The following is a 23,196-nucleotide window of genomic DNA, read 5'->3' on the forward strand; positions in this document are numbered from 1 at the left end:
AAGGTACCATATTCTGATAGAAGGCTTCGCTGATTCTAGCACCATTGTGAACAGATAATTACAATTTCCTTGAAAGCCTCCACATGTTTTGCAGTTTCCCAAAACAATCTGTTCCAGGAAAGATAACCAGAAAACTACCATAAATCTACCACACATACCCTTTAGAAAAAGTCAGGTCTTGTAGATCAGGTAGCTTATTCACAGGTTTATTCCAAGTGGTGGCATTTATTGTACAGATCCTCAGGACCATGGAAAAACCAAATCAACACAGGATTCCAAGGGTGGGATTTTGGGGTGGGATGGGGGGGGGAAAGAGAATAAGATCAAATGATGACAGAACGTAATTCTGATGGCTTATAAACACTAACAGGATAATAAATTCAGACTCTTTTCTCTCCATGCCAGCATTTAAGTACCTATATCTCAACCCATCCAAGCAACCCAGGACTATGCAGGAGACTAAAAAAAGAGGGATGATTAAGAGACCTTTGGATCATATTCCTCCCTTCTGTTTATAAAGAGAGTCAACATCGCTATACTCCCAAGAACCAATTAGTAAAGGAGAGCAACAGAGGCAGGTTAATTTAGGACACTTCTATGGTGCAAATATTCAGCTATCTCCAACAGTTGTTTTTTCACAAACAACAGGTGCCGCTGTCTTTGGATGGTGGAAGCTGTACAGCCATTTAAAATTACCTCTCATAACTTGTTGATATCTCCCCATTACCACACATTTTTTATAAAACTTGCTGAGCAAAAGTACATTTCCCCATTCATTTTAAAGTGGGAGCTGTTGCTCAGAAGTTATAACAGCCCAAATGAAAACCAGAGAGAGAGAGAGAGACCCAACTTAATACAGAATTTCAACCACCCAGAAGAAAAATAACAGCACCATCTATTTTAACAGTGGGGTGAAATATTCATCTACGGAGAGGGTTTGGCTTTCCACATTTTCTCTTTTGGCATTCCTCATTGCCACCTTCAGCAGATCACCTTCTGTCCAAGGTTACCTTTATTCCTCTGCTAGCAAAAAGACAATGGTGCCAAGTCTATGCGGCTTCCTCTTCAGTCTCATGGAGAACCAAGGGAGGTAAAATGCTACAAAAAACGAGAAAGGCCCCTAAGGTTCCGACTGAGACACTGACTTCGTGCTATCCCTTCCATCTAACCTGCAGGATCAGTCTACACCAGGTCACACTTAGGAGTGACCTCTATAATCCTAAGGACCAGAAACAAGATGATCTTTAAAAATAATAATAATGAAGGGGCAAGAAGCAACAGAACATCAAATGTGGTTACAAATCCTCATACTGGATGCAACGTCCCAGTTTTAAAAAATAGTAAAATAATTGACAGTAAGAACTCAAAACCACCTTCGCCCTCCAGCTGAAAATGGGTGAGGGGCATGGCCATCAGAATTTATCTTGCAGCTTGGGAAAATACCCAGACTCAAAAAGGGGGGGTTTGCACTCCCAACTGTGCAAAAGAGTCTCTCTTCTTCAGAGGATAATACACTTCCTTTTGGAAGATTTCTTCTTGCGCCCATTGCTGATCTTTTCCTTGTGTTTTCGGATTTCTCGCACCAGGGTGTAGAAAGCATCCTCCACTCCCTTTTTAAGACGAACGAGTATACCAAATGAAAGTAAGAAAAGACACAAACAGAAGACATCGTTAGCTTTCCCATTTAAATATTAAAGGTGTCGGGGGTATTGGATTTTTATGCCGGTGATGTTTTTTCTATCCATTGTTAGTAGGCAGAAATACAGTGGTGCCTCGCAAGACGAAATTAATCCGTTCCGTGAGCCTCTTCGTCTAGCGGTTTTTTCGTCTTGCGAAGCAACCCTATTAGCGGCTTAGTGGATTAGCGCTATTAGCGGTTTAGCAGCTATTAAAGGATTAGCGGCTATTAAAGGCTTAGCGGATTATCGGCTAAAAGGCTATTAGCGGCTATTAAAGGCTTAGCAGATTAGCGGCTAAAAGGCTATTAGCGGCTTAGCGGCTTAGAAAAAGGGGGGGGGGAGCGGAACACTTGCAAGACGTTTTCGTCTTGCAAAGCAAGCCCATAGGTAAAATCGTCTTGCAAAGCAGCTCAAAAACGGAAAACCCTTTCGTCTAGCGGGTTTTCCGTCTTGCGAGGCATTCGTCTTGCGGGGCACCACTGTAATATTACTTGGGAGCGGGGAGGTCGTCACGCTATTCCTGTTTACGGGATCCTCTCTCTCTCCCGATAAGCCTTTTCCTTCATATCAGTAAACCATTCATTCACATCTGCCTTCACTGAGAAAGGTTTTTTGGCAACTGGACACCAGCAGTAGAATGATGCCATGCTGATAACCGTCTTATCATTAAGCTGACGCAGCACGAACTAAGACAGCAGGCATTAATGACATGGCAGTTCACAAATAAGAATGGTTACCTTGTACCAATGCTATTCCTACTCCAAGTCATATAGGAGAAGAGCAACTGTGCTGGCTTATAGCGTGAATCCCGTTGTTTGGCATTTTGAGCACACAGCCAACATAAAGCAAAACTATTTGCTTTTTGTCTACATGCCGATGAACAGAAGATTTAGGCTGGAAACGCTTGACTTGGGGGAGAGGGCGCGTTGATGCAGCAGATAAACTCGGGGAAGATTCAGCTGCAATTTATTCCAAAACCCACTTGGAACACTGTCTTGAGCTATAGCTACGAAGATCAAAGACCTTTCACTTTCTCCCACAGTAAATACCATACCTGTCTGGTTTTGGCAGAGGTCTCTACAAAGGGGATTCCGTAGCTTCTGGCAAGCTCCTGGGCTTGTTTCGTATCCACCGTCCGGGAGGGCAGATCACATTTATTGCCAACAAGCACCATCGGAACATCATCGGAGTCCTTCACACGGTTGATCTGCTCCCTGGAATTACAAAGGCAACGAGTCACAAACAGGGAACAACCGCCTAGATCAGCAGCTCCCAAACTTGATTCTGGTTTGGGCCCCCTCCAAAGTAAAATATATTTGAGATTATTGGTGTTAATGAAGTATACACCAGAAGTTCAGTTTGTCCTGTGTTTTATCTGTGTGCAAAGCAACTGAGGTCCAAATTAGATGTGACATACAGATGTATGCATGAGAACGTAAGAAAAGCCCCGCTAGATCAGGCCAATGGCCTATCTAGTCCAGCATCCTGTTCTCACCTTGGCCAGCCAGATGCCCATGGGAAGCACCCAAGCAGGGCCTGAGCACAAAAACACTCCCCCATTATTTTTTGATCTAACCCCAAAAAGGCTTAGAAAGTTCCCAAGTTTGAGTAGAGATATGGTACGGTGGGGTAGCTTAATCCCTTTCCATTTTGCTGCTTTCAATGTCACAATTAGCTGCTTTCTTCTGGTGGGGGAGAAAAGCAGTCAACAAAAGCTATTCCAAGGAAGAGAATAGTACAAAAAAGGACTCAACTGCACCTGCCATTACCTGACCTAAAGTCACTGACTTGTTTTGCTTTGGTTGATTGGCTTTTTAAAAAAAAACACACACACACAAATGAAGTAATACATGTGTCAGTGTAGTTTGCCCTTAAGAGACAGCCATTCTACACTTAAAAATTAGATATAGCACATCCATACACATACTTAGGAGTGGTTTGCTGCTGAAGTATGCATTCATACTTTTTTTGAAAGAGAAGTCTAGAGATGTGAAGGCCTGGCAAAAACCCAGAAAAATTAAAAGAACACATTGGTGTTTGCTGGTTTTTCTGAAGTTTGTTTTGCTTTAAAAAAACCAAAACTTCAAAATATTTTCTTTTAGACTAAGGAACAGAATATTTAATACTCAAGTGTTCATATATTTACCTCCCCCAAAATAATTTCTAAAATTGTGTAACAGGGAGACTTTTATGTACGACTACAGCAGATCATTACAGTTCCTGTACACTGAGGACAAGCAAGCCCTGAGTTGTACACTGAGTACAACTTTCAAATGCAAGAGCATGAGGAAGGATTCAATACTGTCTTTGTGGCTTTCCCCTTGTTGGCATACTTGCTGGATCTGTTTCTGCTCTCACTAGGCCTCAAAGGACTGGGAGTGGGAGAAAGTATAGAGCAAGAGCAACATAATTTTGTTGACATCCAATTCACGCTGCTACAGATTTGTTAGATTCAAGGGCAGAAGCATCAGTGATGATACCACTGCTTCTACATTTGCCTAGATGACAACACAAGCAGCACACTTAGGGCTTGATGCTGAAAAGGTACTTTCCAGTGTTGCAGAGAACAGAGCATATTCAGGTACTTGGCTCAGGAAAATGCAGTCTGGGATTCCTCCAAGCATATCATTCTTGCCACATGGTGACAAAGATCTTTGCACAATGCAGCCTCCGACTCCTCTTCTTACCTACTGCAGATTCTTCCACCTTCTGCTGCAAGTCTTGACCGCCTGCCCAATGTGATGGGGCTAGCCCAAAAGGGGCTTTGCAGGCCCTGCCAATTGACAGTGCCTGCAAAGCTCCATTGCGTAGTGCTTCCCAGCTAGTTGTCAGGTGCTTGGGAATCACAACACAAAGCCCTCTGCAAGGTCTGTGCCTGGCACCTCCAAAACAATAAGCTTAGGGCTTGCAAAGTTTCTGAAGCACCCAAACTCCAGCTGGTTCTCAGGCAATTGGCATGTGCTGCAAGAGATGTCAGGTGCTGATGGATGGGGTGTCCCACCCACCTGACAAAGGTGGTTTGCAGGGGTAGGGGGAGATGGGGACTAGGCCAAAACAGTTCTCCACCCCTGCTATACAGGAAGGAAAACAGATGGAGGACAGAGAGAAGCCAGCTGCCCACACACCTGTAGTGGTGAACATCTTCGAAAGACTTTGTGTTGTTGATTGCAAAGACACAGAGGAAGCCTTCTCCTGTCCTCATGTACTGGTCACGCATAGCACTGTACTCCTCTTGCCCAGCTGTGTCCAAGATATCCAAGAGACACGTCTCTCCATCGATTACCACTTGCTTCCGGTATGAATCCTGGGGTTCAGAAGCACCAAGAGGAGCAAGAGTGAAAGAAAAAATGTTAACAAGTGACATGGGAAACATGGGTGTAAAGCACAGCAACAGAAAGCCAGCAAGGAGGCAGTTGGAAACAATTGGTTCAAGCCAAAATTCAGGAAAGAAATGGACCCAATCTTGGACATGATAAAAAGATTGTAGATGCCTCTATAAAGAATGGAGAGCTACAGAGGGAGACAAAGTGATGGAAAGAGGACTAGTGTTTTAGAAGCCCAGAAAAGAGATGTTATAGTCCAAAGCTTTGGAGATGGCAGGCAGGTCAGGAATATAAGGACTCGGAAAAGGCATACAAATGGGGCCATGCAGAAGTTGCTGCCAATATTATAAAGTTCACATACCTCTATAGTGGGATCATACTCGTCCACAAAGTGATTCTGAATCAACTGTATAGTCAATGCACTCTTCCCAACACCACCAGCACCCACCACCACCAGTTTGTATTCTGTCATCTCTGCTGGGTTCCAGAGCAAGCTGCACAAAGAAAAAGAAAGTAGAATCAATCTCTAGCAGAAGACACAGTGTCAGTTCACCTCTGTGCTACCAAGAATTTGCATGTGTTTTGGCCACATCTTCCTAGATATTTGCTCCTAGCCAGATTGCTACGTCCATTCTATTTGCAGGAAATCCTTTCAACACTTTCCCCAAAAGCAGCACTCTGAATTGGTCAATCTAACTAGAATTCTTGCTTTTTCTAGGTAGATGAATGTCAGGTCACTTTATCATGAAGCTGGGATTGGTGTTAATTGACTCCTCATACAGCTGCTAGAGAAATCGCAGACAGTAGGACTTCAAGTGTCAGGCATGCTTATGGCTGCCAGCTTTTACCACCACCACCATCACCCTGCAACCAAAAAATCAACAACAACAACCATGGACGGGGCCACAAAGGAACTGGAAGAGGAGCTACACAGCTCAAAAAATATATGGTGGATCAGAGGATTCAACTTCACAGGTTTTTATTGTTCATTTATACAGCATCAACTAAGCACACAAGACTTTTAGCAAAGTGTCTCTGTCTCAAAGAGCTTACAAAATAAAACCTGAGAAAGGAGAGGATATGGAAGTAGGGAGGCATATGCATTTGTTTCAGTTACATGTAACCTGGTTACTACAGCAGGATGTGGGAACTAAAGGGTTGCAGTAAAGACTTCTCAAGGGTCCTGGATTATGGGTGGTGTGTGGTGGAATTGAGAGCTGAGACTCTGGTCACTTGATAGAACACAGCTTCGCTTGCTGCCTGCCTGCCTGCCCCAGTACTTCCTGCAACTTAATGATACAGCATTTGCCTTGCATGCAAAGGGTCCTGGGTTCAATCACTGGCATCTCCAGGTAGAACCCTGTCTGAAGCCTTTGAGAGCTGCTGCCAGTCAATGCTGATAGCTGTAAACCAGACAAAACAGAAGCCAGCTTCCTATGTTCTTAGGCAGGCTGAATCAGTACATCTGATCCACACCAACTATGCAGGCTCCCTGCCCATCCCCACAACGACTGTTGCTCGTTTCAACAGAAGTTCGAGAAGTAGCAGGTTCAGTTCAAACTTTGGACTCTATTTCCCATTTCTGCGGTCTACCAGGGAAGGTACGTCCGGCTAGAGGCCTACATCCTGAGATTTCTACTCCTTGCTACAACTCCACACACACACCCCGCCCGCCCGCGCGCAATTTGCTGGCCTCACTGCCAAGCAACCCCAGTTCTGTGGAACGCAACCCAACCCACCCAATCGCTCCATGCAAGCAGAAGTCAAGATTCCTCCGTCAGATGCGGCCCACCTGGGGGAAGAAGCAGGAAGGGATCGCGGACGCTGGCCAAGGAAGAGGGGGGATGCGGGCACAAACCACGCACGTGGGAAACCCGGGACGAGGCAGAAGGCTGGGGCTTGAGGGGAAGAGGCTGCCCGGGAGGAAAGAGGCGGCGGCGGGGATGGGTGGAGCCAGTCCCGGGCTCCCTCGGTCGGTATTGCAACACGCCTCGCGCAGCTGCCAGCCCTCTTTCTGCCCTCGTCCTCCCGCAGGCAGGCAGGCATCTGGCCTCCCGGAGCCCTACCCCGGCTGCGCGCGCAGAAGCAGCCACCTTGCCATGTTTATGCACCGCTTTTGCTAAGCAGGTGCCCCACCCTGGCGCAACCCCACAATGGCTGCGCGCCTCCAGGGGCCGCGGACCCAGCGCCAACCCGGCGGCCCTTGCAGAAGGGAAGCCCCCCCCCCCCGCCGCGCCCTGCCCTCTCGCCCTCCGCTGCCCTTCCAAGCTCCCCCCCCCGCCCTGCATCCCCTTGGGGGGGGCTGCTGTCAATCACCCGCCCCCTCGCCTCTTGGTACTCACCCGCCCTACGGGGAGGGGGAAGACGGGCTCGGGGTCTCAGGCACCCCCCATGTGGGAGGGAAGGGGGGCCAGCGGCGGCGGCGGCGCGCGCTCTCAGGGCCCTGGGCCGGCAGCGGAAAACCCCTCCCTCCGCAGCCTGACAGCTCCCCTCCGCGCCCCGCCGGGCTGAGCCGCCCGGCCAATAAGAGCGCGCCGCCGCCCCGGATTGGCCAATCGGAGTCGGGTGGCGCCATAGAGTCGAGGGGAATGGGTGCGGCTAGAGAAGCTGCCGGATGGGCTGGAGGACTTGGGCGGCGACGGGAGGGAAGGGCGTCCGCCGGAGGTTGGCATGGACGGGCTTGCGGGAGGCGGGGCGGGTGAGATTTAAAGGGCCAGCGCCTCCCCCCCCCCCGCGCTCTCTGTTTCTCTCCCTCCCCGGGGAGGCTCTGTGGATTCAGGCAAATTTGACGGCTGGCGCTGCAGGTTGGCTAGGGAGTAGCCCCATGGATTTAACAGAGGCGGCGTTGTGTCGGGATAGCTGGGCGGTGGGCATGTGCAGAATCATAGAACTGTGGCGTCGGAAGGGACCCCGTGGGTCATCTAGTCCAACCCCCTGCAATGCAGGAATCTTTTGGCCACTCATGCTCTAACGACTGAGTTATCCAAAGGGAAGCAGGTTAGACTTTGGAGAGCTTACCTCTGCTTATTTGGGGCTTGAATAGAGACCGTGGGTTCCTTTCCTGCTGCGGATCCTCATTAAAACACCCTTGTTATTTATCTCATCACTGCTCAGGGCTGCTGCAAAAGGGCCGCTTCGCTTATTTCGCCGACACTCCTGCTCCAACTGAATTGTCGTCCCTTCTCTTGCATTTCATTTCCCCTTGAGTCCGCGGCTTAACATACCCACTCTAAAAACTACGTGTCTGTATCCCTGCAACAAAGGATTGTACTTTATGCATCTGATGATGGAAGTGACTCTGAGTCCACAAATAAAGATGTATTGCCTTAGACCAGGAGCAGGCAGGCTGCAGACTTGGCATAACTATGTTTTGGTTTGAACTAGAACATCAGGATCTGCCAGCCAGAACAAGGTGAGGAATGATGGCATAGAGGACTCATGCACACTTTGAACCAAGTGCCAGGGTGCCCCTGGGCACATTTCAGTCCTGGAATTTGTTTTCTGACCCAGAACTGGATCACACAGTCCTTTCAAATGCAAATAGTTCCTGATTCCCCATCCCCAAGTTTTCTTCATTTCAGCGATTTATTTCGGAGAAGGGATGGGAGGAGATGTTTTGCTGCTGCTCTCATTAAACTCTTGGGAGTCAGAAATGCCTGTCGATCATCCTGAGATCTACCAGTAAATCTTGACCTACCTTCTCCTCATCCCTGCCTCTTGCCCTGCCAGGGCTAGAGGGCAGCCAGGGCCCCCCAAACCGGCAGAAGGACCGTTGTTGCCCTAACAGTGCTATCATTTTGACTTGGCACAAAGTATCTAAGACGATTAGATGTAGCCTGCAGTTGCATCCAGATGACCTATTTACTGAGCGTTCATCCTGATTTGTTTGCAGAGTTTATGGAGAGGCTAGGCGACATTGGCTCTTATTGAGCATCGATTCTGATCTGCATGTGAGGACGTTATGCGACGTGTCAGACAATTGTTCTCCCGTACCTTCTGATGAATTTCCTCTTCACTTTTCACAAAAAGTCTGCTCTTTTGGGGGAAGCGGGTTTGTTGTTCAAGACCTCCAAATCCACTTCGATTGGACAACCTGAATTGGTCACTGTGGGATGGAACCCCACTTTGCAAATAGCAACAGTTCTGAAGTGCCCTAAGAGAACTCCCAGTTTGCATGTCCCACCTCTTCCAGGTTACAGGGGGCCAAACTGAAATCCTGGAGCCAGCACTGGCCTTGGAGATACATGAAGCCATGTGGGAGTGGGGGAGACCAGGGCTTTGGGCTATAGGGCTTATCCTAGCTGCACGGCAGCTGGGAGAACAACATTGTGATCCAGTTATTAAGAGCACAGTCATCTTACTAAGAGCAGGGTGGCACAATGTGTTTGCTTTCACAGTTTGCGTGCACAAAACCCCTACATACACACACACACACACACACGCCAGTGTGATGTCCATGGGTGTAGGCAGAGAGGGGCAGCTGCCCCCAATCAATAAAAATCAGTAAAACTCATGGCTAACTGAAGTTCTGCCCCCCACAAAGGCCTGTCCCCCAACAAAAATCCTGGCTATGCAATGGTGATGCCTTAGTACACATTGATGCACTTTGATAGTGCGCATTAACAGCAAGAACGGCTTGGCTGAATCTTTCCCTCCAGCTTTGCATTTTTCAGTTCTATTAGGCCACAAAGGTAACATTCTGGATGGGTGCCAGGAAACTCATTTCTAAGCTCCTTCCCGAAACATGGTTGGCAATCAACAAATGTCCCTGCGAACCCAAGAGTCCTGGATGCCACCCTGAGAATCTTGATAATCTACTTCAGTGCTCCTTTCAAACCACCAGCTGTTACAAACAAGCAGTGAAAAATGGATGTACGCAAATACGCTTTTTACATGTTACAAGAAGAGGCCTCGAGTGCCTCTTTCCATCTTTTGATGACCTATTAGTTTCCGACAAATCAGTTCTATATTGGGTACCACTCCCCTCCCAGCCTGGAATCCTGACGTATTGCAGATGCCTCTTCATTCCCGAAAGGTCTTCAAGATCTCTAATGGGGCCATTAGGCTGAAGGGCCCCATGTGCACTTAAAGCAGGCCAGATACAGATGAAAGTCCTTGTCCTAAAGCCCACCAGGGTACCAATTAGATCCAGAGGGCGAACTGTGGAGGGAAAATTACAGGATGCTGTGAAAAAGAGGACTTGGTGCAGGAGTGTCATTTAATGCATTAAATTGTGCTGGAAAGAAATCTTAAGTAGCTGGGGTGGCATTTGCCTCCCATATCCCCCAGCATCAGTTTTTAGATAGGAAACTACAACAGAACACAGGAGTGCTTATTTTTGTTCAAATAATCTGTAAAGCAGCCTTCCCAATCCCCAGCCAGGTGGTGCCCTCTGTATGGCTTGGAGCTGATGGGATTTGTAGTCTAAAGCCTTTGGAGGACACCGGGAGCTTGGGGAAGCCAGCTTGAAGCATCACATTTGCCGATAACACTGTTGTTGTTGTTAAGCATATACAATGCTTCAAGCAGGCTTCCCCAACATGCCGGTGTCCTCCAAAGGCTTTAGACTACAAATCCCAATCAAACCCAACCATACAGAGGGCACCACCTGGTCAGGGAAGGCTACTTTACAGTATTATAACAAATACTGGCTAGGAGTAGGATCCCTGAGGTCCCTGGAGATGGAGCAAGGCTCATTTGGAAGCAGGGTTGCCCATTTTTATAATAGGCCGTGTTCCAGGCCTTTAAAAGCAGTCTGAATGTAGAAGTTCAAAGATCAGTCCACCGCCTCCCCTAGCAGGAAGCTAATGTAGTGGAGAATTAAAACTTTATTTGTATGTGTCCGACTGCTGCAGAAGGCGGGGAGGCTAGGCCTATTGGGGGAGAAGAAGTTGGACGCCCTCGCTGGGAGTTCCAGCTGCTGTTTTCTTTAGGGGTTCTGGAGTGAAATTTGGCCAGGAGAGCTGGAGAGTTTGGGTCTGGTGCAGTAGAATCTGTCTTGAAGGGACTGTTCCCATATGAGCCTGCCTGAGCCCGTTATTCAGAAGTGAGATGGGTGTGGAGGTGACAAGGGATAGTTTTGGGATCTTTTAAGAACATAAACAGAGCCTGCTGGGACATGCCATGTCTGTGGGAAGGCTGCAAGCAGGAGTGGTATTCAGGGTCACACTGCCTCTGAGGGCTTGTCCACATTTTGGTTTGCCCTGTGGTGTTTTCTTCCACTTGTTCTAGACGCGGTTCTGAGAGGCCTTTCCTTTGTCCCACTGCTTTCCCCCAGAGAAGCCTCTGTGAACTGCTGAGTCGAAACAAATGCCAGTGTGCAAAAACCTGACTGACGTTTGTTCCAATCCTGTGGTAAACTGCGGGTTTCCCCTGGGAATGGGGCAGAACAAAGAAAGAACCTCTCAGACTTGTGTCTAGAAAGCCCATGGCAAACCGCAGTGTGGATGAGCCCTGACAGTGGCTGTAGAATATTTTCTGTCATAGGAGCCAACTCCTAGGGGTCGGGGGGGGGGCTTTGGCCCCCACAATAAAATATTTGAGGCCCACAAAGTTGATGGGCATCCCCGTTCAAATGGTGTGTGCGCACTGTATCATGTGACCGATTATGTGGGGTGGGCCTTACCTGGGCCCCCTCAATATTATATTCAAGTTTGCACCCCTGTTTTCTGTGGTAGCGCCTCGTCTCTTGAACTTCCTCACCAGAACAACTCACCCTGTGCCAATGCTAATAACATTTGGGCCTCAGCTCCAAACTTTGCTTCCCTCCACCCGAGGAATTAATGTTAGATTGACTGAAGCTCGCCCAGCAATCTATGTTTAATTGTGATATTTTATAGCAACTGATTTTAATGCCTCGTTTTGGAAGCCGACCTTACAACACAAGGTGGGGTGAACGTGTTTTAAATAAAATCCAGTAATAATGAACACACACCAACCCTCCAGAGTGGGCCTCCTTGGAGCTAGATCTCCAGATTTCTCTCAAAGATGTGATTGTTTGGAAAAGCACTGCAGGGTGAATAATGTACACAGGTGAAGTGGCTGTAAGGAGGGCAGCGAGATTAGAGAAGAGGCAGCAGGGCACAGACTTCTCTGGCCTCAAAAACAGGAAGGCCTCTTGGCAGGTGTCTACTTCTTGCATGGTTGACCACCCTCCTCCAATTCACTTTGAGGAGTCAATTAGCTCTAATTACCCCCCACCCCAATGTTCCATCAATTTTCTGACAAAGGATGTGAATAAATTGCGCATTAAAAGAGATTAGTACATCTCTCTCTCTCTGTTCCCCATTCAGCTGGGTTTCTGGGGGCCATTACAGTCAATTACACATATGTTCCCGCCGCCCTGTGTCTTTTGTCTGTGGAGTAATGACGCAACCCGACCTGTGCCTTCCCCCTCTATAAATCCTGGGTCCCCTACTTTGTGGGGAATCAGACCTCCAGCGGCTCCTGACAGGTTTCAAGGTATGAATTCCTTAAAATCTATGATGGAGGTTTGGGATTTAAGGGTGTTGGTTTGGGGGTGTGGGGTAGGACACTGGCTGACAGACTGTTAAGAGAGTTTAAATGGAGCAAGCTTCTTTTCTGCTGCTTCAAGAGAGTGGGACTCAGACAGATGGATTCAATTACAAGAAAGGAGATTCCGACTGAACCTTTCTGACAATAAGAGTGGTCTCCCCTTGGGAGGTGATGGACTCTCCTTCCTTGGAGGTTTTTAAGCAGAGGTTGGATGGCCATCTGTCAGGGATGCTTTAGTTTAGATTCCTGCATTGCAGGGCTAGATGACCCAACTCTCCAGTTCCATGAAATGGGGCACAGTAGGGGTGGCACTGTTTTTTGCTCCAACGGGGTAGGCAGAAATTCAACAGGTTTGTTTTTTGTGTGGCCTAAAGCAGTGATAGAAATGTCTCCACCTGTTGAATGTATGGCTGTTGTGCAGGTGCCAAGAGGAACAGGAGCCCTGTCAGGGAAGATTTGGCACGCATGTACCACATTTCATGCGCCTGCATCTTAAAAGCATCATGAAGTCGTCGCTGTTTGAGAGGGTTGCGGGTTATTAGGGGCTAGAGGTCACGATGCGGTTGGGCTTTGAGCTGAAGAGGCCTGCAGCTCAGTTATCTTTTGGGCAGGTACCATCCAGCACAGTTCCAGAGCGCATGCAGACCATGGGGCGCTGCCTTATTCTGAAACCAGCCTCTTGGGCCCTCTAGCTTAGTGCAGATACTCTGACTTGCATCTGACCCTTCAAATGGCCGTGCTTGTGGAGGGATTGAATCTGGGAACATTGCATACAAAGCATCCCCTCTGGCAATGGCTATTGGCAGTCTTGCTATGTGGATTTGCTGAGAGCATCACCCAGTGAGTGGAGTTGGAAAGAAGATGAGGAGTGTGTGTTTGTGTAAGCAGACAGCGCTTTTTTTCAAAGGCTTGAAATTACACTCAAGGTGCCCTTGGTGCGCACTTGTATCCCACCACAGACCATAGCCGCTATGTGACTAGTGACTATGGTCTGTGGTCAAACAGGTTTTGAAGACTTCTTAGTGCTTAAAAAACTCCCTGCAAAATTGGCAACAGGCAGACAAAAATTGTATACACATCACCAAGGGAACCAATATTACCAGTATATATTTATCGTGCCTCTTGGGGAGCTCTCAAGAAATAATGTCTATCATAATCCTGGTATTCTGGGTGGCTCTGTGGTCTAAACCACTGAGCCTCTTGGGGTTGCCGATCAGAAGGTCGGCGGTTCCAATATCCAGAATGGGGTGAGCTCCTGTTGCTCTGTCCCAGGTCCTGCCAACCTAGCAGTTTGAAAGCACGCCAGTGCAAGTAGATAAATAGGTACTGCTGCTGCGGGAAGATAAACGGCATTTCCATGCACTTTGGTTTCTGTCATGGTGTCCCATTGCACCAGAAGCGGTTTAGTCATGTTGGCCACATGACCTGGAAAGCTGTCTGTGGACAAAGGCCGGCTCCCTCTGCCTGAAAGCGAGATGAGCACCACAACCCCATAGTCACCTTTGGCTGGACTTAACTGTCCAGGCGTCCTTTACTTATTCTGGATTGGGAATGTGATTTAGTGGGGGAAACAGAGTCAGACTGGAAACCAGAATGCTTCCTTGATTTCTTTCTTCCCCACAGATGATGTGGAGCTCTCAATCTGTGCTCTGTGCATCTTTGCTCCTCTGTGGGCTACTTGGGGAATGCTGTGGAACCGTTCTGGTGGTGAGTTACACTGCCCCCCCACCCCATCAACCCTACTTGATAGAGAGCTGTCACTGGCCTCCTTCTGTCCCTCCTGATCACCAGCATGGCTGGGCTGGTCCTCACATGCAGCAGAAATGAAGTGGCAAGATGGAACTGCATCGGTTCAGACTGTTGCAGGTGGTGCAGTTTGTTTTTAATGTATATAGGCTTAATTTCAAAATAGGCTTCTAAGCAACTTGCTAAGCAGGTTCTGCAGACATATCATGCATTTAAAGCACCCCCCCAAAAAAGCTTGGGAACTGTAGTTTGTGAATGGTGTTGTGAACTGTAGTTCTGCAAGGGGTAAACCACAGTTCCCAGAATTCTTGGTGGGGTGGGAGGAAAATGTATGGTCCATATAAAACTCCAGTTTTGATTACTCCAACACTTTAAAAGCAAACGAAAAATCCTTGCAGATATAAAGTAAATACTGTACCATATATCAGGGATAAAGATTCTACCCCAACTATTTCCCAGCTATTCTGTGTGTGTGAGAGAGAAAATGAGACACACAGAGAGAGTGTGTGTGTAGAAACCTCTGACTTTTGTGTGGTTGAAGTTTAGGTCACATCTGCGCATGGGCGTAGCCGGGGGGGAGGGGCAGTTGCCCCCCTGAATCAATAAAAATCAATTAAGGTACATAGCAAACTGATGTTCTGCTCCCCGCAACAAAAATCCTGGCTATGCCCATGCATCTGCACCATATATTTAAAGCACTATTAAATTATGTGAACGGTCTTGGCTTCCCCTAGAAAATATTGGGAGCTGTAGTGCTCAGAGTTGTTAGGGAACCCTTTTCCCCTCTCACAGAGCTACAGTTCCCAGAGTTCTTCAGGAAGAGGGATTGACTGTTAAACCACTCTGCCAACAGCAGTTCTGTGAGGGGAAGAGGGATCGCCTTACACTTTCAGCACCCTGAATAAATGACCATTCCCAAGATTCTATAGCGGAGGCCATGGCCCATTAAAATGGCATAATCGTGCTTTAAAAGTAAGGTGCAAATGTGGCCCTATCGTGCAAGGGTGACAGTTACATCCTTTGCTCCGCCCAGTTTGGTCTCTAACCCCACCCACCTTTGTCTCTGGCCCTGCCCATCTCTAGCCCCACCCACTTTTGTCTATGGTGTAAGCCACTATAGTGGTACCTCAGTTTACGAACTTAATCCGTTATGGAAGTCCATTCTTAAACTGCAACCGTTCTTAAACCGAGGTGTGCTTTCCCTAATGAGGCCTTCCACCGTTCAGCTTCCATTCTTAGACGGAGGTAAAATTCGCAAACCGGGACAGTACTTCTGGTTTTGTGGAGTTTATAAACCGAATAGTTCATAAACAGGGCTGTTCTTAAACCGAGGTACCACTGTACTGGCATGTATCCCTCCATCCACAGAAGGTTTCTCCATAGCAAATGTCACCCTCTGACTCACTGTTGGCAGGCTTAGTTTCAGGGTACTTTTCCTCTTGTTGCATTTGCAGCCCAAGGACAAACGCGGCTGGACCCTGAACAGCGCTGGATACCTCTTGGGACACCGTAAGTCAAGTCAGGATTTGCTTGGCATGAGAAGGATATGGCCACAGACCCTCCAAGTGTCCCTGTCTTCCAGGGACGTCCCTGATTTAGAGAAGCTGTCCCAGTTTCGGATTTGATCCTGGAATGTCCCGCTTTTCCTTAGGATGTCCATATTTTGATTGTGGAAATGTTGGAGGGTCTGGAGTTATCCAACCCCCCCAAACCGTCTGAAGGCAATCCTGTATAGGGAAATTTTTTTAAATGTTTAATGATGTTTTTATATAAGTCGGAAGCTTCCCAGAGTGGTTGGGGCAACCGAGTAGGATGTGTGGGGTATGAAATCATCATTATGGAATGGGACGTCCCTATTTTCATCAGAGAAATGTTGGAGGGTATGTGGCTAAAGAGCAAGGGGAAGAATGAAATGATATTGGAAGCTGAAGTTACCTTTCCCTGGGGAATAAATTCCATTGAACTCCATGATTGCACTATAAGGTATCTGCCACCGTATGTGGAAGCAGGTCCAGGAGTTGTCATTGTGTGTGTCTGTGTGTAGTAATTTTATGTTGTGAACTGCCCTGAGATCCTCTGGTATAGGGCAGTATACAAATTAAATAAATAAATAGTTAATAACAATGAAGAACAGAATAAGAGGCCTGCTGCATCAGCCCAGTGGCCCGTCTAGTCCAGCATCCTTCACAGTGGCCAGCCAGGGAAGCCCGTAAGCAGGACCTGAGTGCGAGAGCAGCTCCCCCCACTTATGATTCCCAGCATCTGATGCTCAGAGGATGCTTGCCGCCTCTGACTGTGACAGCCAAGCAGAAGGCCTGCGAGAGCCACCATTGCTTGCGGAATACGCCCCCTTTTCGTCCATGCCTCTGTCCTCTCTGCTCAAATAAACCTTTGCTGGTTTATTTCCCCGGCGCTTCAGAAAACCTGCAAAGCCTGTTGGATTAGAGATGACATAACGATGCCTTTAGCATAACCACTTCAGCTTTCAGGGAAACATTTCTGTTGTTAGGGATGCCACCTTCCAGGCCTGGCATGAGCGTGCAGCACCCATGGGCAGCTGCTGGAATGCCAGGGCAGATGCCTCTCCTGGGAAGGGCTGTAGCTCGGAGGGAGAGCATCTGCTTGGGATGCAGAACGTCCCCGGTTTGATCCCCAGCGTCTCCAAGTAAGGCAGGGAGAGACTGAAACTCTGGAGAGCTGCTGTCAGCTGCTTCAGGCAGCACTGAGGAAGATGGGCCAATGGTCTGATTTTGTAGGGGTGCGGGGAGGAATAAGTTGGGTTTTTAATGCAAAGCTGCTTATTTCACACTTTCTGAAATACCGTATTTTTTGCTCTATAAGACTCACTTTTTCCCTCCTAAAAAGTAAGGGGAAATGTGTGTGCGTCTTATGGAGCGAATGCAGGCTGCGCAGCTATCCCAGAAGCCAGAAGAGCAAGAGGGATTGCTGCTTTCCTTCACAGCGATCCCTCTTGTTGTTCTGACTTCTGAGATTCAGAATATTTCTTTTCTTGTTTTCCTCCTCCAAAAACTAGGTGCGTCTTATGGTCTGGTGTGTCTTATAGAGCGAAAAATACGGTAATCTTTGAACTGAAACACAGCTATTACTCGAAATATGCACTTTTCCAAATTGCAGGATGCATCTCTCCAATCCAAGCATGCGTATACTGTTATTATGGGATGGGAAAGTGTGCCTAAAAATGCATGTGTCAGTAAAAACTAATGTATAAAAGGCATGATGTCTTGCAGAAATGTGTATATTGGGCAAATTTGCATATAAAAAAATGTGCATTTGAGGCGATACTTGCACCGATACGCTGGCAACTTTCCATGGGGCTCATAAGAAATTGAGAATGGGCAAAATGAGTGAATGAATGTGTAGAACTGAGAAAAATGAGAAACTGGGGGAAGTCAAAATCATGGACAGCTTTGTCCATTCATATTGACTAGCTCTAAGGCAACTTCCTTAAGGGAAAGAGTGCTGCTGCAGCCATCTCCTGCCTGCAGCTTCTGTCTGGCCACTGTGAGAACAGGAGGCTGGACTAGAAAGGCCCTTGGTCTGATCTAGCCAGGCCTCTTCTTAGACAGCTGCCCAATGGGTCATTCCACATCAAATCAATGCAAAAAACAAGGGTTTTGTCACCCACCATCTCAGATTTTGATGAAACTTGGTGTACACCCTTCCCTTATGGTTGAAAGAAACCCCCTTAATTCCCCCCCCCTCTATCTCAAACGGTTTGAATTTTATACCACTTCAAAGTTTCATGAGATCTGCATTTCTGTCCCTCTTTTGATCTTTGGGCTTGTGTACATTTTATTCTTTCCCCCATAACCAATGATCAGATCTCTTTGAAATTTTACACAGAGCTCAATTACAAGATGAGGACTTGAGGAAAAAATACACCAGCACTCAAAAGATTTTATAAAGGCCTTAAAAATGTATAAATGTAGTTTTTTGGGTGGAAAAACTAGGTTTAGTAAACCTAAATTTTCAGCGTGTGGGCATGATGGAATCAAAAGTTTTTGATGGTGAAAATTATTGCAAAGACATGCTCTTTCTCAACAAAGAATAAAATTTATGGGTCTTTTATGTACACAAGGCCAAGGATCTCAAGAGGGACAGAAACGCAGATTTCACGAAACTTTGAAGTGCTATAAAATTAAAACCATTTGAGATGGGGGGGGGAATTAAGGGGGTTTCTTTCAACCATAAGGGAAGGGTGTACACCAAGTTTCATCAAAATCTGAGACGGTGGGTGACATGACCATGTTGAGCTGATGTGGAATGACCCCAATGCTGGTTGTTTGCAACACTGCTGCCATCTGCCACTGCCACTGGTCTTCAACCCCCCCCCCCCGGAGTGGGCCCACCAGAAGATGCACATCTGAAGGCCTCCTCAGACTTGGAGCTGGACCAGCCATCTTCTTGTTAGGGTAAAAGAGGCAGGGTGTCAAGGGGCTGCATGTTAAGAGTAACTCAGTGCTATTGATGTACAAGGCCCTTCAAAGAGTCGAAGAATAAAATTGGACAGGTCTCTGCCCCAAGGAGCTTGCAATAAGTCTTTGGAGGAAAACAAGGAGGGAGGGAAAATACTTCCTATCCGTCAGCTTTATCATAATAAATTCCATCTCCTCGCTCTTTAAATTAGTTTTCTGTAGTGTAATCCAGACAGTCAGGTGTGCAAGTTAAGTCTGCACAAGTTGCTAGTCCTCAGAGATTGCTACTGGTCCACATAACCTCCCGGATCCATGTTAGTTCGTTTATAGCCCGTTGATGGCGTAAGAGGAAAGAACAAGTTATATTCCAGTGTATGAAAACGTCCTGTCTGGTAGCTAAGGGGTGATTCTTATGTGCCACTAGCCAAAAGGCTGTTCACAAACCTGATGTAATCTGTATTTTTCCCCCTATGTAACCTGCAGCACTTCTCCCCTTGCACTCTCCTCTCCCCAAAGCAGATGCTCACCAGACACTGTCCAACAAAGGGAGCCTGGCGCATAAGCGAGATGCTATGGAGGACTTGTATTCCGTAGGGCAGGATTCCTTGGGTGAGCACCCTTTCACTGACTTCTCTGCCCTCTCCCCGCATGCTCCATTATGCTTGTGTTATAAGAAAAAAAAGCTGCTCCTTTTCCCTTATGGGGTATCCAAGAGCCCGTATAGAATCCTTAGGTGGGTTCCCTATCGGGAGGAAAAAATAACTGAGGCCAACCAGAGAATATTGAGAAGCAAAACAGCCAGTAAGCCTGATCTTTATTAAACTGTTGCAACAGGGTCCCCCGCTCACCCCATGCAGGGAGGAGGAGAGGAACCCCAAACAATGGTGTGCAAGCCCTTATATAGACTTTTGAAATTGCCCACCCTGTAGTTCAATACCACCCCCCTGAAACATCACTGAAAGGGACGGGAAATCCAGCAGAAATCCTGTCTGGCAGGATACGGATACAGTGGTACCTCGGGTTAAGAACTTAATTCGTTCTGGAGGTCTGTTCTTAACCTGAAACCGTTCTTAACCTGAAGCACCACTTTAGCTAATGGGGCCTTCCGCTGCTGCCGCGCCGCCGGAGCACGATTTATGTTCTCATCTTGAAGCAAAGTTCTTAACCCGTATGTAACCTGAAGCGTATGTAACCTGAAGCGTATGTAACCTGAGGTACCACTGTAATGGTCATGGATTGTTTTACCTGGGCAGCCTGGCCATTCCTTTTGAGATGCTAAATACTTAGTTCCTAAGTCCAGATCACAGGCTCACCCTATTCATACACAAATACGCCCTTAAGACAGGATTTGTGAGCAAAGATGCAATGGGGAGAATATTTGAGGTTACTGGAAGAATCAAAATGGCTTCAGGATGGTTCTCCTGTACTATTTCAGGCACGTGATTTATATTAAGGTTACCAGACATCCCCAGATTTACAAATAAGTCCCCATACAAAATCCATTGAAGTTGAAAAGTGTCCCCGGATTCATTGAAAAAAATCTGGAAACCTTAGTTTCTATACTTATGTATATGTTTGCCTTGTAAATTTATGAACATTTATTTTTTATATATAAGACCTTAGAATTCCTATAACACTTGCCTGTCCCCGTCAACTCCATTTCACCTGTCTTTCAGCACATGCTCTGCGCTCCTTAGATGACGGCACCTTTCAAACCCTGATGGATTTTCTAGCCTACCTGAACCCCCAAGGTATGGACAGATGCTGGATTCTCTGGGAGAAGAGGGGCATTTTTTTTAGGGAGTTGGGAAATCTGGTTCTGAATCTTCTCTGCTTTGGAACAAGGAATGCTGGGAGCTCTGTGTGGAGCAGGGCAGGATAGGGCTGGAAACCTGGAAAATCAAATCTCTTCTCTGTTGTCTTTTACAGATCAAAGAGCTGTTTCACGCCTGCCCCTCTTGCTGTCGGAGGAAGAGTCCTTGCGGCAGTAGCGGCCTGGCCTCCAGCCCGCGCCCTTCGGATTTGCTTGCTGCTGCCACCACCCCTCAGACTCCTCCCCACCCCCCACACATACAGGATTCTGCTTTATTCCTGACACAAAGTCACCTTGATACAATCTGGTGCCCCAAACAACTGTGCCTGTTGCACAGCCATTTCAGAGCTAAGCGCCCCCCCCTTTTGAGAGAATCCCCCTCCCTTTGACTAAGCCACCCCAGAGATATAGGCTATAAACACGCCATACAGTTAAAGCACATGACTTCTCCCAAAGAATTCTGGGAACTGTAGTTCAACACAGTCAACATTCTCAGCATCTGCTTCTCAGCAGTGGCGCCCTCCCTGTGGGACGCCCTCCCATCAGATGTCAAGGAGATAAAGAATTACACAACTTTTAGAAGACATCCAAAGGCAGCCCTGTATTGGGAAGATTTTAATGTTTGACATTTTATTATTTTTTATATTTTGCTGGAAGCTGCTCAGATGGGTGGGGAATAACAACAACAACAACAACAACAACAACAACAACAACAACAACAACAACAAATACTACTACTACTACTACTACTACTACTACTACTACTACTATATTCAACAAACTACAGTTCCCAGGATTCTTTGGGTGGGGGAAGTCACATGCTTCCAATGTGCTTTAAATATATGGTGTGTGCAGAGCTATACACTCAAATTAGCTCAGCCTCCCCCATCAGCACTACACCTTTACGCACTCCTTTCTAGAGACACACACGTATATCCACGCACAATCCTGTATGCATCATTTGTAATGTGTGAGTTTGTATAGGAAGAAATGTTGGAGTGTAGATGAACACATGCCCACATGTGCTCCTTTGGCACCTGCCCAGTGTCGCACCCTTGCCATGCTCGTGAACCTTAGTAGGAATAGCCATAGCTCAGTGGTAGAAGACATGATCTGCATGGAGAACACACAAATTTAACCTTCTTTTCTAAGCCTAATTATTGTTGGGTAGCATACAGTGGACGAGAAAACTAGAGATGGGGAGAAAGAGAGAGCTCTGCTTGCTGTTGTGATCAGTTGAATTCTATATATCTATATCATCTATATCTATATATCTATATCTATATGGGGCTCCTGCACCTTTGTGTAGAAGCTCCCTCTTCTGAAATCCCCTCTGCTACACATAACACTTAAAGGGGCAGGAGCCCTGTCCTCTTTTCCACATCAGCACCGTACTGCTATCTTTCACCCCAACCAACTTCCCTATCCCTGGAACGGAGCCCCTGAGAATTTTTAGTCTTTCAATGTTATTTTGTTTAAAATAGACCCCCCCACACACACAGCACTGCAGTAGATGAAACAACTGTGCACACCTACTTTCTACCCCTAGCTGTGCCCTCATCCCTGCTGCTACATTTTCACTCTGAACAAGCGTATTCACCCTGCTTTGAGAATGGAGAGAACAGAATGTGGGGATGTGGTTATGGACAGGAGACCTGGGAACAGGGGAGAAGAAGCCCTGTAAATGAACTGAATGAATAAACATTTCTCTTCTGAATTTGCTGGTCTCTCTAGTGTTGATGTCTTTGATCAGCACAGGTCCATGGGAGACGGAGCTCAGAATCTACAGAGGGAGGTGCTACCAGGCTGTTTCCATTTTGGGGGTGGGATTCAATCACAGCCCAGTCACAACTTAAGTCAGTTTGGGGAAATAGGAGCTATTCACAAAAACAGGATCTGCACAGGAGTGTCAGACCTAATGATCACTAGCAGGTCCTGCCCCTAAGAAGCAGGTGCTGAGACTGCTGGCTCGCTCCTGCCAGAACAGGATTTTTGTTACTGGGCCTTTAACAGCAGCCTGACATGCTAAACTAGAGGGAAAGGGATGAGCTCTGCGGTCAGGACATCTGCTTTGCATGCAGAAGGGCCCAGCGCTCATTCCTAGGACTTCTAGGCAGGGCTGGGAGAGATCCCTACCTGAGACCTGGAGAGCCAATGCCAGCCAGCCAGTGCTGGGCTAAATGAACCAGCGGTCTGACTTGGCATAGCACAGCTTTCTCTATCCCTAAAAAAAGAACGGAGGCGATGCTTTTTGTGGCAAGGAGCGAAACAGGATCCCCTGCTAATGTGCCGCAGATGGAATGGCTGCAAAGGGGGCAGCTGCAGTTGTGGGTTCGTGAGAAGGCTAAGAGCTCGGATAGATCTGACCAAAGGTTTATCTAGTCTGGCAGTCTGTCTTGTGTGCATCAACAAACCAGGTCCCCACAAGCAAAACCCAGAGGAAATAGTCCTACCTTGCTGTTCTTCCACAGGTTCTGAGCAGCTTATTGCTTCTGAGTCTGTCTGTGTTGGGCTGGGTACTGCCATTTCTTAATCTTTTAACAACCCATAATGCAGGAAGCCGTTTAGATGGGCTCCACAGCCACCATTCCTGCCCTTTTGTGATGCTGGCGGCTGGAGCTGTTGGTCTGCAGGGTGCCAGAGAGCACTATTTTGACCTCCGTGCTACTTTTGTTCTCAGCGCT

General features: G+C 47.3%; 2 protein-coding genes across 6 annotated transcripts; one reads left to right on the forward strand and one right to left on the reverse strand.

Moving 5' to 3' along the window:
- Positions 1-190: 190 nt before the first annotated feature.
- Positions 191-7,506, reverse strand: LOC308572739 (GTPase KRas). The gene is made up of 5 exons (XM_081169107.1): positions 7,345-7,506; positions 5,364-5,496; positions 4,805-4,983; positions 2,734-2,893; positions 191-1,610 (listed from the first exon to the last, which is right to left on the reverse strand). The coding sequence occupies exons 2-5, from the start codon at positions 5,472-5,474 to the stop codon at positions 1,500-1,502; spliced, it is 561 nt and encodes a 186-aa protein (XP_081025233.1). The 5' UTR covers positions 5,475-5,496; positions 7,345-7,506; the 3' UTR covers positions 191-1,499.
- Positions 7,507-7,641: 135 nt separating this feature from the next.
- LOC308572742 (galanin peptides-like) lies at positions 7,642-21,228 on the forward strand. 5 transcript variants are annotated; one of them, XM_081169112.1, is made up of 7 exons: positions 7,642-7,700; positions 12,295-12,463; positions 14,141-14,224; positions 15,718-15,772; positions 19,183-19,308; positions 20,376-20,450; positions 20,629-21,228. In XM_081169112.1, exons 3-7 carry the CDS (start codon positions 14,141-14,143, stop codon positions 20,688-20,690), a joined length of 402 nt encoding a protein of 133 aa, XP_081025238.1. In that variant the 5' UTR covers positions 7,642-7,700; positions 12,295-12,463; the 3' UTR covers positions 20,691-21,228. The 5 variants fall into 5 exon arrangements, with proteins under 5 accessions (XP_081025238.1, XP_081025236.1, XP_081025239.1 ...); XM_081169110.1 differs by lacking the exon at positions 7,642-7,700 and adding an exon at positions 7,734-8,414; XM_081169113.1 differs by lacking the exon at positions 7,642-7,700 and adding an exon at positions 7,734-8,414 and having other exon boundaries at positions 19,216-19,308.
- The last annotated feature ends 1,968 nt before the right edge of the window (positions 21,229-23,196 follow it).

The sequence above is a fragment of the Podarcis bocagei genome (assembly GCF_964188305.1).
Source record: "Podarcis bocagei genome assembly, chromosome: 13".
Lineage (NCBI taxonomy): Eukaryota > Metazoa > Chordata > Lepidosauria > Squamata > Lacertidae > Podarcis > Podarcis bocagei.